Source organism: Pleurodeles waltl, chromosome 3_1 (assembly GCF_031143425.1).
Source record: "Pleurodeles waltl isolate 20211129_DDA chromosome 3_1, aPleWal1.hap1.20221129, whole genome shotgun sequence".
NCBI classification, from domain to species: Eukaryota; Metazoa; Chordata; class Amphibia; order Caudata; family Salamandridae; genus Pleurodeles; species Pleurodeles waltl.
In genome coordinates this window covers 1,865,715,797-1,865,733,555 of record NC_090440.1, presented here as the reverse complement: position 1 = coordinate 1,865,733,555, position 17,759 = coordinate 1,865,715,797, and the positions used below count along the sequence as shown (strand labels likewise).

At 43.4% G+C, this 17,759-nt stretch overlaps 1 protein-coding gene across 1 annotated transcript in view; it reads left to right on the top strand.

Moving 5' to 3' along the window:
* Positions 1 to 17,759, top strand: part of LOC138285684 (carboxypeptidase O-like) — a 237,326-nt gene that overhangs the window by 139,965 nt on the left and 79,602 nt on the right. The window contains exon 9 of the mRNA XM_069225949.1: positions 5,713 to 5,915. Coding sequence (XP_069082050.1) covers positions 5,713 to 5,915 — 203 coding nt within the window. The remainder of the gene's footprint in view (positions 1 to 5,712; positions 5,916 to 17,759) is intronic.

Below are 17,759 nucleotides of genomic sequence, written 5' to 3'. Positions count from 1 at the left end.
TAAGGCTTTACCATCTGGTTGAAGGTGGCATCCTCAGTAGCCACACATTCGTCAGTAGTAATGCTAGGGAGAAGACCTACTTAGAATACGTGGAACCACACGCTCAATTTGCTTAGTTCCCAGGAGTTAGGGAACTACATTCTGGATTTGTTGTCAAGGTAAGAACACCTCTAATGACAACTGTGCACTTCACACTTACTCTAGTGACAATAAGAAGTAGAGAAAAGGATGCCCCTTGCCCTGATAAATACCCCTGACTGATATTGGCATGAGAGAGGACAGAAGTAAGTTGGCTTAGTACCAATGGATTGGTCATCATACATTTTTACCATCTCTCCTGTTTTTAACTGTACCTAAGGTACCCACTAACAAAGGTATTATTCCAGGTGTACCTTAAGGTATTTTTAGTTGATCTGGATCCCTTCTTGTCCAGTGTACTATATTTAGAACTTCCTCCGAATGAGGTTGAGTCCACCCTGGTAAGTATAATCTCACCAGGGTGAGATGAGATTTCCTAGGATGAAGTACAAAGTGAAGCTTCCTCATTCAATCTGATTGGCACTCTGAGGTTGAGTAGACCCCATTTACGATCGCCAATAGGGCTGTCACTAACCTAAAATCTGCTGGGTGCCCAGTCAGGCACTACAGTGACCACCACACGTTGTTTTTGTGTTTTGTTTAATAACATACGCACAGGGACTAGATAGTTCTGCTGCTTCCATGCCCATCCTGGGGCACTATCTGTTTTATGGCTCACAAAATGATTTCCCTTTGCAGTTGAAAGAAATGAAGCATAAGTGCTGTACAGTTTTTGCTTTAAATTCTGAAAAAGGATGATGTAATATTTGCATTGCATAATGTCCGACTTACCTAACACTGGCTTTGTACCCTATAGTAAAAGTGGAAGTCGTTAATGTAGAGAAAATTAAAGATTGGTACACTCTAGGCTTAAAAATGCATCAATTGAAAGAAAGGGTCCTTTCAGTATTCCTTTTGGATTAATACTGTCTGCCAGGGGTGGTGAGGCTGACTCCCCCTAAAAAACCCTGGGACTGTTGGAATACTCCGTGGACTGCTTATCTTGCTTACCTACCATAGGAGCCCAAAGTGCAAAGGAAGGCTGTATGTGAGAAATTGGGTTACGTGTTGAGAGAGTGAAACCCCTTACTGAAGCAGCAACCACAATCCTTGTCAGGGTGAAGAGCAAGCAAACCACATATTAACCTGTACACAACCCTCTTGTAGCACAACACAGAGAACTTAGAGGCAATGTGTAAAATATTTATGCGGCACTTAGTATAAAGTGAAAACTCAACACAAGAGGAGTCCCACACCACTTTCGAAAAATAGAGGAAAATGTAATAAATAAATCAAGACCAAACCATCAAAACTCCAAACAGTAGAACAGGAGATGTGCAATTTTAAAATTTGAGTTAAAAAACACCAAAAAGCCCAAAGTGCCATGTTAGGCTATCTGGTCGCGCAAGACTGGGAAAAAGTCACAAGTTCATACCGACTGCAATGGAGCGTGGGTCAGATGCAGGGACCAGGCTAGTGCTGCTGAAAAGTTACCTTCTCAGTCCAGCACAAAGAATCGCTTTCGTTATGGAGTGAGCCACGAGAAGCAGGGAAACATTGCAGACAGTCATCGTTATAGGGTGAAGAGCAATCAGGGTGTCGCGGAGGGTCGTCACTGTAGCGCGAAGATCCTGTTGTTTTCACAGATGGTCTGGCTGGAGCTTCATGGTGGCCTCCCCTGTGAGCAGTTGATGCTGTAGCGTGAGGGGTCGGGCTGATGGAACTTCTCATTGGCGAGCAGTGTGAATGACAAGGATTTGGCACCAACAGGCCCGTTTGCGAAGTACCAAAAAACTTCAATTCAGTTCAATTGAGGCCACACCAAAGGTCCAGGACTTGAAGGGCACCACCTGGGGTTCAGGTGCTTACTTCAGCTGGATCTGGGTGCTGGTTCAGGTGGTTGGGAGGGTGTTATGTCACTGTGGCTCTGAACAGAAGGCCAGAAAACTAGCTCTTAGAGTCACTCTGGGAGTCCTGGGTTCAGGTACACGTCTAATACCTCTGACTCTGAGGCAGAAGGGCAGAAGGGCAGAAGGACAGCGGGGCAGCAATCCTGCAAGGCAGCAATACAGCAAGGCAGTAGTCCAACAGGGTAGCAGTCCAGCAGAGTGGCAATCCTTTCAGCAGCACAGCAGTTCTTCTTCATGGCTGAGTATCCCCAGGTCCACTAAAGAGTTGGTGTCTGAGGTCCAATATCAGCCACGCAAGGTAACCTTGAGAAATCTAGAGTAACGTAAGGCAGCGCAAATCGCTGCCTTGCGGTACTCTGCGGCTAGGGGGTGGTCCATGGGTGAAATGTGGGTGTTCCAATGCATCCACCAATGGATTTTGGCACATTCACAGCTTTACCATTAGTTTTAAACTTGGGAAAACGTCAAAATGCTTTGCGTCCCCAGTTTTTTTCCTCTTTCTACATGTGCTGGCTTCTGCAGTACACATAGAAAGAGGAAAATGCCTCTCAGGATTATTTCTGTGCAGGAAGGTGTCCCTTTCTGCACAAAAGCAATCAAACCTTGCACCCCTGCACAGTGACACAAGGGTGCCGGTATTGGTGCTAGGCAACCTAAAGTGCACCGGCTCTAGGAAAGGTCAGGAATACGCTGTATAATGGTAATAAAGGCACATTCCTGCCCTTTCTCGCAGCACAGAGCAGGAAGAATTTTAAGCCTGCTCCATGATATTTAGTTAATTCCACCAGAAATGGTGGAGGACAAGTCATCCTTGATTGGTATGCTGTTTTGCAACCAACATTTATGGAGAGAATTCTGGTTCTTGCAATGCTGATAGTGTAGCAGGATGAAACTTAGTGGCCAGCATGTTCTCTACCTATGGTACATTAAATAGGTGTGAAGGTGCCACCTGAGGTGAGAATGGGAACCGCTCTTGAGCAGATTCCCTGACACTTCCCCCTATACATCAAGGTTTTAGTCAATTCTAACTTTCTATTTCCCATACATTACTTTTTGTTTTCATAGACTTACATATTAACAGTAACTTCAATTGATTTACTCTGAAATAGTAAGCTGTTTTTCTCCAGTTTTCCTAAATACATGTCAGTATGTGGTACTTGAACACACAATTTTAGTCATAGGCTGTGGAGCACAATAGAGGGCTACATACCAATAGTGTGATCAGGGAGTGTTTCCAGGGATGGTGGAATGTATTCAACCGAGTCCTGAGAAGAAATGGGCAATATTTATTTCATGGAGAAATAGGGTTCTTTGAAGTGGTATGTTTTTAGCTTTATCCTGAACTGATTGAGGATTTGACAGTTCTTCATCGAGTTGGGGATGTCATTCCAGATCCTAGCTGTATAGCTGGGGAAAGCCATTCTCTATTTTTTTTTTTCTTTTGTAGTTCTTCTACTTTAGTCTTGTCGTGTCCTGGCCAAAGAGTTGTAAAGAGCAACTGTAAATGGTGAGCTTGTTGGCTAAAGAGTAGTGAATCGTCATATCTTTGTAGCCAATGCAAAGCTGATGCACCTTGTCTCGAAGATGTTAGAGGCTGGTAAGGGAGCCACTAGAGTTCCATTAAGGTGGGGGTGATGTGGGTGAATTTATTCAGGCTGTTAGAGAGGCATACCTCAGCAAGTGAGATACTTTTCAGTGGAGCCAGTGTGGTGTCTAGTACAAGGGCTTGGACAGTAGCTTAGAAGTCACTTTCCTGCAAGAATCAAATATCTTTATTTCATAGTCAAAGATAAGTTGCTATTTTTTATGGTGATTACAATGAATTTCACCTTGATGTGAGGGGAGTGCTTGATATCCAGGCATGGATGCAGCGCAGGCAGTGTTTGAGGTTTTGGATGTTGAAAATGGAGGACACTTAAATCTAGAGTGTGTGTCATGAGCTTATTGGTGTACTTCTGTGCTCTTGTCAGTGAGTAGAATTCCCACGGGATCCATACAGATGTTGAAGATGGTGGGGTCAAGATGGAAATCTGCAAGACTGCAGAGGTTTCTGGGGTACTCTAAGATCTATTGGTACATATTGTGAATGAACTAGTGACTATACTCCTTGGAGTATCAGCTTGCCAAACGCTTGGACTGTGTGTTTTTGTTGTTGCTGCAAGGTTTAAGTGACTTTCCAGGAATGAGCTGAAGTTATTGAGAAAGACTTTGACCTAGGACGTTGGAGGTGATGAAGGAGTGAATGAGATGTTTGAGCTGAAGATTATTGATGGAGACATTCTGGAAGGAGTTAAAAGCCTTTTGGGTTGACTTTGATGTATGTGTTGGTTGAATAGTAGAGTGATGGGCATGGTGAAACATGGTCTTGATTCCAGTTGTATGGGTGGCTTGATCAAGCATGTTGGCTTTGTAGTGGGTTGGTTTAATTTCTTGCTCTACCGTGGTTATCAATAAGGTTAAGGAGGATGTTTCTTGTTTTGTTTGTACTTGAAATGTATGACATGTCCAGCCACTCCCTATGTAACGTCAACTTCCCAGCATGGAAGAGATCCTGAAGTGGACAGTGAATTTGACTATGAAGTCTTTGTTCTTTTGATGAAACCTGGTAGATTGATTTGCAGGGAGTGGGAAAGTGGCATGTGAGGTGCTCCATTGATTTGAGGGTTATGTGCCCAAGATGCAGGGTCAGGAGGTCTTGTGGATGAGAGTGAGGTCTCCCAATATCTTGTGAGCATGGTCTGCATGCTGATCGACTAACCAGTGAGAACAACAATATGTAGGATATTTGAGGAAAATGGGGGGGGGACTATGATCCTGTGATTAAGGCTGTGTCAGGTTTGTGATGCCTGATCAGGTCTGCAATGTTAGGAGAGTGGAGTACTGAACCACTTGGTGGAGCAGTAGGGCAGTGACTAGTTTTGGGGTATAATACATTTGGTGTTGGGAGTCCGTGAATAAAGACACCCCTATTAACAGTTCCTAATGATGTCAAGTATTCCTTGGGCGTCAATAGAGAACAAGAAAGCTTTATTAATCACAAATGCATTGATTCTGAGAGTGTGAAAAATTATAATTGAGTCATAACACGGACGTCTAGGTGTTAGCACTGTCGATGCTTGCTAAATATGGCAAAGTGAAGGATTGTAAATTGAATCTTTCAGACAAATAGCAAAGTACATGATCAGCATTTGTTGAATGGTATTCTTAAGTATGCTATATGGTTGAAGTTTCTGATTTATTTTCCTTTTGTTATATACTTTTTTAAATGTTGAATCCTCTATCATTTTAGATTAATTTAAAAATCATAACTAGTTTTTGGCTCTCTATTTAAAAACAATGATAAGATCAGTGCAGTTGCCGAACAATTTTTTAATTTTTTTTTTTGCATCTATTTACTTTCAATAAAATACATAAAGAGAACAGTTTAAATCTGTTAGACTCAGCTAGGCGGCCGCGCACCATAATTATTTGTATGCATACGCCTTTGAGGCACACTGTTCTTCAGACATTAGGTAAACCCAATATGCACACTGTTTTGTTACTTTAAACACAAAGGATAAAGGATTCAGCATACATACTAACACCACGAAAAGAGTAAGGGCAAAAGGTAAAATCTGGTTCAATGACCTTTGAAAAGGCCAGGATAAAATCAAACCTTTTGAACTGTAATCCCAAAATCGATGGGTATAAAGCAAATTAATACTGTGTTTTTATTGTGATAAAGGTATTGGAGCATCTCCCAATTGCAGTGACCTGACATTCTGCGGAACAGGGCCGGCATCAGAACCAGAGACTGAAGCAGTTGCTCGGCTAGTGAAATCCAGACAGTCAGACGTCCTGTGCTTCTTGACAATCCACTCATACGGACAGCTCATCCTTCAAGCATATGGGTATACCGAAGAACCTTCCAAAAATCACAACGAAATGGTAAGCAGCCATATCCCATCATCCAATCAAATACAATGAAAGCAATATTTATTACTTCTTGTGTGGCTGACATTAAAACAAGCGATCAAAGGAATGTAATGGAGTAAAGTTTTGTGGCAGCAGTACACAGACCTATTAAGTGTAGCTGTTGGATTGTGATACTGCTTACAGTGCCCATGTTGCACAAAAGCCCAACAGCTGTGCAAAATGTAAAAAACATTTACAAAGCCAACAAATGTTTAACTTAAGACGCAGCAGCTCGCGCTGCAGTGTAATATGTTTTTAAAAGTGTTCCAGTGTAATGTAAGTGGTGCTTATGTAAAGCACTCCAATATATTCCAATAATATGCTTTTTAATTAATTAATTTTTGGGGCACTTTTATAAAGCAAACTCAACACAAAGGTATTAGAATGCTTTCCATGAGCACCACTTACATTGCACTGGAGCACTTTTATTTTTAAAATCATGTTACACAACAGCAAGAGCTGCTGCGGCTTAAAGTTAAAAAAAAGCCCTAGTCAGTGGCCATGTCATAGCGCTTTTAAAAAAAAAAACTTTAAGCCATGTTGTACAGCATGCTGCTGTGTAACATGTCTAACTAGACACTGACAAAATCAATAGAATTTGAAAAGGCGAAACATATTGCTTTTGCCAGTGCTTGTTTTGCTCCTTACCATCCTCTCAGATACTGTGGGTATATGGGTGCACACATATTCATCTCTGTATTGCATCCCTTGTAATCTGAAGACTACACTGACATACATCAATCCCTCAACAACATTGAACATTACCTGTAGTGCATCTCTTCCTGACCACCTACACTGCCTCATCACAATCTCATCTTTGGTTTTCTTCTTTACCCCATAAAGGATGAGTTCTTTCTAATGTCCTATGACACACTTTGCCCACTCCCCTAGATCTTGCTTGACAACATGAAACTCACCATTTTCTCATCTACCCTTGCTCACTGCCTCAGCTAAAATAGTAGCAGTTCACACAATTTCTTTCAGTTTCCTCTGTTCAACAAATTTGGCATAAACTAAGGGCCTGATTTAGATATTGGCAGATGGGTTACTCTGTCACACCGGTGACGGATATCCCATCTGCCAAAATCTAAATTCCATTATGTCCTATGAGATTTAGATTTCAGAGGACGGGACATTTGTCAACGTTTTGATGGAGTAACCTGTCCCCCAATATCTAAATCAGGACCTAAGTATCAATTGATGTCACAGAAGAAAGCAAAACACTTCTTCCGTGCCCCAGACTTGCAAGCTCAGGCCAGCATCTTCATACACACAGACACAGTGGCAACACACTCCTAAGTGATCTCCCAGATTTCTCTCTCAATCCTGAAAGCAACATAATCAAATCACATTTTCATGCCAATACTCATCAGTCACTGCTGCTGCTGTGCCTCCCAGGCAAACATGCTGTGCCATATTCAAGGCCACAGATAAAAAAGGGGCAGAGGAGACGAAAACCCAGAATGCACCCTCCCAAAACTAGAACCATATAGGAACTGGTACTCCAGATGTAACTGAAAAGATGAAATACCTATCTCTTTAAGCAAGAAGGATGTTTTTGTTTCTTAAGACTAAAGCCCTCAGCCGCAAGGGTGGCATGCTTCCTCATAGAGCTCCTCCTCACATTGGTCAAGTCTGTGTACCAATATGGGCTACTACACTCTTAAAGGGGAGCTGTGTTGTTCTCTGAGAGTATATTTTTCATTACGGAGATGATCTAATTTATAAAAGCCAAGGGTATAGAAACAGGGAATCTATAAACTACTACCAATAGTCTATAAACGCCTTTCCTGTCTACAGTGTGTAGATGACAATACTGAGGATTGATTCGACCCTGTGAAGAGGTCGATATGTTTCTGCCTACGAGGACTTTTCATAATTGGGCATATGGGCATTCATCAGAAATGTGACCCTCTCTGTGAGTATTATATCACAGATTGTGATTATAATGCAAAGTTTGATTTCCAGTAAGTACAATTATACTGAACTAGAGAAGCCCTGGGGTGAGTGAAGTGTCTGCCATTCTCAGAACCCTGCAGATGAAGAAAATTCAACAGAAGTAGTGTCAAACAACCACATGTGCAATGAGTGGTGGCTTTCTTCATTATGTGGTAAATTTCCCTTAGTGTTACAGTACATCCACTCATGTGATTCTATGTTAAACCCCACTTGTGAAGAAAATATCTAGGGTTGATTTTAATACTGTACTCTAAATGAGGATGATCTTTCCTCTCAACACAGACAAGAGAGCGATGCTGAATCCACTAATTACAATGTTGGTCCAAATAAAATCAGGGATTTCTCACAATATTTTGTAAACTGGAAAGGAAGCAGCTCTTGCATCTGAGACAGCATTTCATATATAAAACAAAGGCATGGCAGAGGAGGCCAGTCCATTTCCTCATAAATCTTAAGGGACACATATGTCTTCTCACATGCTTTGGCATTCATAATGCATATAAAGGTTCTTTATATGAGTATTACTGTGTCCAGCATGCCTTTTGTGTACTCACTCTTTGAAAAATGAAATTGATCCATTGTGTAAGTTATAGGTAGCACATTAAATATCTGCATCTACTGAATGCATTGGTTTAAGAGCCCTTTGTAATCTAAATGAATAACTTCCTTGGGCCCTTGAAAGCACCAGTATTAGAAGGGAGAATACTCCAAATGCCACCACTGGAGCAGTTAATACGTGCTGAGTAGGCAGGGCTTCTTACTTGCTGGGTATAACTGTCACACCTAGTGTCCGGGTCCTCCCACTTCGTGGTGTGGATCACAGAAATCGTCTTTTTTAAAGGTTGGTTTGTCACATGATTGTGTGTCTGCATGCTGTTATGTCAGCGTCACATGGCACATAGGGAAGTGCTCTTGGTGTTCCTCTTTCTTTAAGGCTTTACAGCTATCATCTTGGTCCCTTCTGTTCAGCCTTCCTTCATATATATCATTTAAGGGGATTCTCAAGGTTCCTCCCGTAACCCACAATTTTCATCATTTACATCAACCTTCTGTGGAGTTAATCTTTTCTTTCAGCTTAAATTTCTGCACTTACGTAGATGATACAGAGGTCATAGACTTATGGATATTGGAAATGTAATCAGGAGCAATGTAAACTTTGCTTCTGCTCATTAGCAAACTGGATGACTGCCAACTCGCTTTGCCTAAATAGTCACAAAACCGTGGTTGTCATATTTGGTGGCCCTGCAGCTTAGTCTTCTTTCTGGTGGCCACCTGATCTTGACTCCCTCTAATCCCTGCCACCTCTGCACATAACTTAGGTATCCTTCGTGCTTAGTTTTCCCCTCTTCATCTCACTCTTGCATGTTTCTGCTTTGTCCATGACTTTTTTTCCATCTGTCTCTTCTTCTGTCTTTTCATTTTTAGCTGTTTCCCTTTCTTGCTCTCAGATGTACAAAAATAAGTCCTGATCTCCAAAAATAAGTGTCAGTGGCTCCCACCGGCAACCACCAGCTTAAATTAATCACTGTGTATCATCTCCTATGACAGACTTTCTGTTGTAATGTAATTGGGGTGGAATTCTTGGAATGTCGATTGAGCATTGGAACGGACGGCTGCCGTGGCGTTCTGGAAAGTGTCAGTTACCCGACTGGCTGGTGAAGGGATGCCACGTAGCCGTTTCTTGGATAATAAAGCTACTTACTTCAATGAAGCAGCTTGAAGTTTATTTTTGGCACAACATTAATTTGGCGACGAGTCACTAGCCCTAGAGGAACGGCTTGTGGTTTGGACACCGCATGCACGAGTTTTGCGCCTTGAGGGGAAATATCGCAGCTGTTGACGAAAGGAGTTATGCTGGTGGTGTTAAGTGCTCCCCGGTGAGACGCATAGCTTTTTCTCCTTTTTCAATTTATGTTTTCATATACTGCAGCGTCTCTAGCGTCCTGTCGCGTGTACAGACTTTGTTTACTTTTAACGCGCTCCAACACATGCGTGCCGACCTTCAGGACCATTGGATTTGTTTTGGCAGGCGCAGTAATCGGCTAATCTTTATTAGCAACAGCAAACGGAGGAGGAAGGAATAGTTTACCTGACATTTACCTTTGTTTTCATTGCAAGCTTTGCGTCTTCCTGTGAGCTCGTATCTGAACATTGAAACTAAGGAAGGACTACGATTTTTTTCAACTCGTCTGTACACGTTTATAGAAATAGGACTTGTGTACACAAAGGGAAGTACATTTCAGGAATGAAATGCAAATGTAATAATTTATGTATTGACTCATTTTTTTTGTTCCCCTTCTTTTACATAACAAAAACCTTTTTTTTGTGTGTTTTTTACTACTGTCTGTTACTTGAATTTCAGGATGAACAATTCAGCTATTATTGCGCCACCAATGTTTTTGCAAGATACAGGCTCACCTGATATAGAGTGGGAAGAATGGATTGATATGTTTGAGAATTATTTTGAGGCGTTGGATGGTCAAGGTTTCAGGCCTATGAGGAAAAAAGCAATTTTGACGAGTGTTCTTGGCAAAGAAGGTCAACATGTGTTCAAATATTTACCTGAATTTATTAATGAGGATGGTACACATGTTGAGGATGTGTTTCTGGAGGCAAAACTAAGACTAAAAAAAAGATTCTCAAAAGACACTAGTGTTATTATGTGTGGATACAAATTTTATATGCAACAGCAGAAAATGGATGAGTCAATTGATGACTTTGTGTTGCGTTTAAGGCAACTTTCCACTAAATGCCAGTTTGGGAGCATTACGGATGAAATGATAAGGGACCAGCTAATTGTTCAGTGCAAAAGTAAGAAGATACAGAAACGCTTGTGGGCAACAAAAAACCCTTCCCTTAAGGATGCAATTGAAATTGCAAAAGTGGTAGAGCAATCAGAGTTTTACATGAAGGAGTTGGGGAAGAAAGATACTTGTAACAGTGAGGTCATGTTCGTTAAAAAGAAAAAAGAACCACTTGATAGTGGACATTATACTAATCGTGACGAATCCGAGCATGACCACAGGTTCAATCCGAAAGCATGCTTCAGTTGTGGCAGCAGTGCACACAATGCAGATTTTAAGGGTTGTGTTGCATGGGGTAAGGAGTGCAGAAAATGTGGCCGCAGAGGTCATTTTGCAAAAGTGTGCAGAGCTTCATCAAGCAAAGTGGCGATGATACAGGATCAGTCCAATTTGGATGTTCAACAGGAGTCTGGTGAAGACAGAATTTTATATATAGGAGATCCACACAGTGACATGGCCAGATGTTCCAGACCCAAGGCGAATTTCGTTGTAAATGAAAGAGTGGTCCAACTCATGGTGGACTCAGGATCACTGTATACCACTGTGCCTAAGAGTATGGTGAATCGTGGATGGCCTGACTCCACATTGTTGCCTAAGGACATAAACCTGGGTGGTTACCATGGGGCGCAAATTGATATCATTGGGTACATGGTTGCAAACATATCTTTTCAAGACAGATCTGTCAGTGGCAAAGTGTATGTTGCTGAATCTGGACCTCCCATTCCTGGTTGGCAACACCAATTTGATCTGCATATTGTGATCAGCCCAAGAACCCCTTCTCAGGTTATGGTTGCGGAGGATTTGTCCATTGATGGCATTATTGAGGCAGCATCTTACGTTTTTTCAGAAAATGTAGGGACTCTAAAAAGTTATGTGCACAAAATTGTGTTCAAGTAAAATGCGGTACCCGAGCAGCACACTTTAAGAAGAGTTCCTGTCACAGTGAGAAGTGAAGTAAAGCCCCTAATCGAAGACATGGTTTCCACGGGCATTATTGAGCAAGTGGAGAGCTCTGAGTGGATTTCGCCTGTGGTCATCACTAAAAAATCTGATGGGAGCCTGAGGTTCTGTGTTGATCTACACAGTGTAAATCACAATATAGTGGTGGATACCTTTCCTCTACCGAATATCAACAAAATATTGTTGTTGTTAAAGGGGGGGGGGTTATTTTAGGAAACTTGACTTTAAAAGTGCATACCATCAAATTAAATTGCATCAGGATTTTTAAAAAACTCACAGCTTTTATAACGTTGGAGGGCACTTTTCAATTGAACAGAATGCCTTTTGGATTATCCTCGGCTGGCAGTGTGTTCCAGGGAATGATGTCATGTGTTTTCAAAGGGGTGGACAATGTCATTTTCTTCCAAGATGATATTCTTGTGTTTGGGGAAACTATCCAAAGACATAATGTTGATCTGAAGCAAGTGTTTGATAGGCTTAAGATGGCAGGATTGACTCTCAGGAGAGAAAAAATTTAAATTTGTGGTGGAAGAGATTGAGTTTTTGGGGCATACTTTGTCTAAGGAAGGTGTGAGACCGAAAAAAGATTTATTAAGAGCCATCAGAGATGCTCCTCCACCAAGTAACAAGGACCAGTTAAGATCATTTATGGGTCTGATAGAATATTATTCAAAATTTATTCCAAACTTTGTTGACAAAACTGATGATTTAAAAAAGTTACTTAAGAAAAACAATAGCTTTGTTTGGGGCAATGCACAAACGCTCTGTTTTAACACCATCAAGAAAGAACTGTATAATGCTGGGGTTTTGGTACCATTTGATGTCAACCGGAAGTCTGTTAACACTGTGGATGCAAGTGCTGTGGGGTTAGGTGCTGTGTTATCTCAGCATCATGCTGGAGGAGAAAGAGCAGTAGCATTTGCTTTGAGAACAGTTACTCCTAGTGAAAGGAACTGTTCAGTTATAGAGAGAGAAGCTTTGGCTGCTGTTGGGCATTCAAATATTTTCGCACCTTTATTTGGTGTGCGACAATTATTCTGCACACTGATCATAAACCATTGGTTAAGTTATTAGTACCAGGTGGTGCTGGGAATGGTTCTGCAAGGCTAGCCAGGTTGGCCTCATGTTTGCAAGACTACATGTATGGAGTGGAACATATTTCAGGTTGGTGGAATGTGCAGGTGGATTGTTTGTCTCGTTTGCCTGTTCGGGATATGGGCGTAATGGATTTGGAAAGTGTGAATGGTGGTGAAGTGGTAGCAAGCGTTCAAGATGTGTGTGAGTGTTTGCGAGGTGCTATTTCAAAGGACAAATGGGTGTCAAGCTTGAGGGACGATGTTGTTTTAAGTGAAGTTGTTGGATTGGTGAAGTGTGGTGCTAAGAGAGAGAGTTGTGTGAGTTTAGCTGCACATCCCTATTTGAAACTATTGGATGAATTGTTGGTGTGTGAAGATGTGGTGCTGTTGGGAGGGGACAAGTTTATTCCCCCTTTGTGTTTGCAGTTAGATTTATTTAGGTTGACCCATGAAGGACATTTGGGCCAGACGTTAACTAAAAAGAGATTAAAAGAGAGCTTTTAGTGGCCAGGAATGGATGGTGATGTGGGAGAATGGGTGGAGAAGTGCATCATGTGTAAAAACAGTGAGAAGAGATTAAGGATTGGCAGTCAATCTTGTGGGAGTGTCATAGAGAATCCAGGTGTGGTGTGGCACAGTGTGTGTGTCATAGGACCGTTTGCGCATTTGAGTACTCCGTTGAAGTTTGCCATGGTTATGGTGGATGTCCATTCTAAATGGATGGTGGTGAAATTTCTGAAGGATATCACCACAAGGTCTAATATAAAGGTCTTAGATGCAATTTTTAGGGAAGAAGGATATCCGTGCAGGATCATCACGGATAATGGTACTCAATTAGTATTAACATAGATGAAAAATTTCCTGGATAGTTCAGGCATTAAGCATTCTCGCACAAGTCTGTATAATCCCCGGGCCAATGGCATTGTAGAGAGGGCTAATCGTTTGGTGCCTCTCTGCCTCAGTGTGCGGCAGATGCGCCACACACATTAGGCTGAAAGGGCATTCCCCCTCCACCCCACCTCTCCAGTAGCCAGAGCTGTAGCGTGCACAGGCATAGCGCTGCTACCCCTAGCTCTTTCAGGTAAGTACCATTAGTGTTTATCACAATACCATGCATGCACGTAATAATGCCAGGACAAAGTTTGTGGGTATAATATGTCGCAATTTATTGGTTTCACAGGTAGGGTTAGCTTACGGGCGATCCCGGTGTCGGAGATGAGTTTATTAATATTGGCCGACACCCATCCTGAGAAAGCTAGAGCTGTTACGTCTGGTGTTCTCTGCACCAACATGTTTAGCATCTTACAGCTCGTTCCTTTATCGTGGTTTTTACCACTTTCTTAGTTTGTCATGCTCCTGACAAGTCAGAGCGAGACCCAGGCCAGTCTCCACAGTTGCTCAGGATTCCAACTGTCCCTTGCGGGATTAAGGAGCGCCGTCGCGTCATCCCAGGACCCCGCCGTTAAGGCTCCCAGGGCCCTGAGGAATACCTTTGGCTCCAGGAATCACCATCTGGAGGCCTTTTAACCAATTTTTAAGCTTTAGGATCGCCCTGTAACTCCGCATTGCGACGGTTTGTAATTTCCTGTAAAGAAAGGCATGTTATCCTCCTGTTCCACTATCCCAACCTTTCTTTCCACTATGCACGCCTCCCTGCCTTCTATTCTCCTTCTGTAGGGTGGGTGGGTAGGACTTCGCCGCCGTGACCCCAAAGAGGCCCAGCCTTGCCAGGTCTCCCCTTAAGAGACCTCCCGGCCTTACTCCTCCCTTCTAACACCTAGGCGGCCATAAACCAGCTGGGGACCACCCTCTCCACTACGGAGGCCTCTCCGGACCACCTTTTGGGCAGGCAGGGGAGCGACGCTAGAAAGCTGTCCCCCTTATCGTCGCACTGCGTGCGACGGGGCCAGCCACATAGCGCTGCTACCCCTAGCTCTTTCAGGTAAGTACCATTAGTGTTTATCACAATACCATGCATGCACGTAATAATGCCAGGACAAAGTTTGTGGGTATAATATGTCGCAATTTATTGGTTTCACAGGTAGGGTTAGCTTACGGGCGATCCCGGTGTCGGAGATGAGTTTATTAATATTGGCCGACACCCATCCTGAGAAAGCTAGAGCTGTTACGTCTGGTGTTCTCTGCACCAACATGTTTAGCATCTTACAGCTCGTTCCTTTATCGTGGTTTTTACCACTTTATTAGTTTGTCATGCTCCTGACAAGTCAGAGCGAGACCCAGGCCAGTCTCCACAGTTGCTCAGGATTCCAACTGTCCCTTGCGGGATTAAGGAGCGCCGTCGCGTCATCCCAGGACCCCGCCGTCAAGGCTCCCAGGGCCCTGAGGAATACCTTTGGCTCCAGGAATCACCATCTGGAGGCCTTTTAACCAATTTTTAAGCTTTAGGATCGCCCTGTAACTCCGCCAAGCCCCGGGGATGGCATCTCGCGATACCCGGGGCCCCCCCACCTGTGCTCCTCCCTTACTTACTATCTGTGCCCGCCGCAGACCGGTGTACCCATCTGCTGAATACAATCCGTGCTGATTCGCACTTGCGCGGGTTGATTTTCTGCCTGGATGTCCCACTTGTGGCCGTATACCCGGCTCCCTGATTCACCTCCCTTGGGATCATCTTGGCCCAATTATTTCCCCAGTCTTCCCTCGGGGCGACAGTTCTGGCAAGACCCTGTGTTAAGCAGGCCTGCCACTGTGGACCTCTCCCCCCAGTTGTTTAGCTAGTTTCCCCCGGGTGGATTACCGGAAAGCCTGGCTCAACCCTCTCTTGGCCCACCAGCTGGCCAACTCTAGCTCACACATGGCACATCAAGTTCTAGGGGGTTCCCATCCAGGCGAGTCTGCTGTCGCTGAAACCAGAGCTCCAGCCACCCCCTCTGGGCCGGTGCTCTGCTCTGGCCACCAGGAGTGTGGCCATCACCATACTGTCGCAGTCCCTAGATGGACGAGAAGGAAAGCATTTCCTCACAATTTCTTGTGATGTGTTACAGCACATGTTATGGCTCGACAATGCTACAACATATACACGCATTTGTTAGCACCTTAGCCAGGCCCTTAACTTCTTCGGATGTGTCCGCCGCTACCGCCGTCAGTACCCTGCTTTTGCTATAACCCACCACAAGCCCCCCCTGTAATGGGCATGCTTTAAGGTTGGCCGTCTAGGTGAAGCCTATGTACCTTGTCCCGTCCAATGTTGAGCTCACCCGATCTTTGGGCCTAACTGAAGTGCTTCTCCTCACCTGTGCCACAACCTCTTGTTTGAAATCTTGCACCACCTATTGGCCTGGAATTGTCTCTGAGTGTGTGTTCCTAATTTCTTGCCTGTGTGTGTACAACAAATGCTTAGCACTACCCTCCGACCCTACTGCTCGACCAAACTACCACACAATAGACCATTAGATTTTTCTCATTTTGCCCTTATCTTCCCTCTAAAGGGGAACCCTTGGACTCTGTGCATGCTTTTTTTTTTTTTTGGAAATAATACCTACAGAGCCAACTTCCTACCGCCGGGTTACCGTTCGGCCTGGCTGAAATTCATATAAAGTTCCTACACATGTGGCGCTACTTTCGTTTATCTGTTTATTCATTATTATTTATTTATTTATTTATTTGTTTTTAAACACACTTATGAGCGGCCTCCAAGCCCCCCAACGCTGCTGCCCACAGATTGGTCACCACCCTTCTCTCCGGGGCAGCTGGGGCCCAGCATTATTACCCGCATAAACTCTTGCCACACGGCCCTGCCTCAGCAGATGATAACAACACGTCTCATCACGGTAGCTGGGCCGCAGTTTCCTTACCTGCATACGACTCCTGCGACAGGCCTTTTTGCTTCATAACTCACTTTGTCCCCTCGGACCTCAAATGAGCAGTCCATAGATTATTACAACATCATAATAAGTTTGAGTGCCAAGCATTGCTCTCTTATGACTGTAAGACAGAATATTGAGGCCGGTTATAAATCACAGTTGGCATTGCTAGTTCCCTCCTGTAAAATTCGCTTCTGCTTCGCCTATTTAATGCTATAATTAGTTATGTATGTTAATTTCATACCATTATTATATATATAGATACATGAATACATATATATATATATATATATATAATATATATTTTTTATTTTTATTTTTTGTATTGTTCCCGCTACGTCGTCCGGAAATGCCCCTGCGCCTGGAATCGTTCGCCTGACTCGATCCTCCGACAAGTCCCTATCTTATGTATGCTGCCAACAACGTTCTTGCCTGTCCGATCTGGTGGTGCTGTCCTACTCTCCACCGCTGCCCACCTACGCTAAGTCCTGTGATGCCGCAGTGAGCCAGGTGTGGTGTGGCAGCCGGGTTACCAATGACACAATTAACCTACTGTTGATAATGGGGCAGCCGTGTTCCCCATGTTGCCAATAACAAAATTGTTGATAATACCCTAGGGTAAACATGTCCTTCGAGCAGGATCCGAACCCGCGACCTAAGGACCCCTGACCTCGCATTACCGTCCTCCGCACATGTTTTCCAACCCCCTCAGGCGGCATTTCTAGTTGTTACGCATCATCCCCTGTGCATGTGACCTTCCATATTTATTTATTTATTTTAAAACCTTCGCATGAACCTCGTATGTCATAATGCATCAAGACTGTTGTGTGTCCCTGTGTTATAACTGAACGTGGGGGCTTTCTGCTCCCTAGGTGTGCCCCCCAAGGAACTCTTAGTAATGCTACAATGAACAACGCCGTCCTGCGGGTTGCCTCATGGGTACACATATCTTGCCTATATAACTTAACCTCATGCTGTGGGTACACACTGCGATACTTTTAGCATATTGTCATAAAATAAAGTACCTTTATGTCTTGTACTTCTGTGTGTTGTGTTTCTTATAGTATTGTGCATATGACACCATTGGTATAGTAGGAGCTTTACCTCTTGTAATTCTGTGTATTGTGCTTCTTATAGTGTTGTGCCTATAACACCAGTGGTAATTAGGAGCTTTGCCCGTCTCCTATTTTCGCC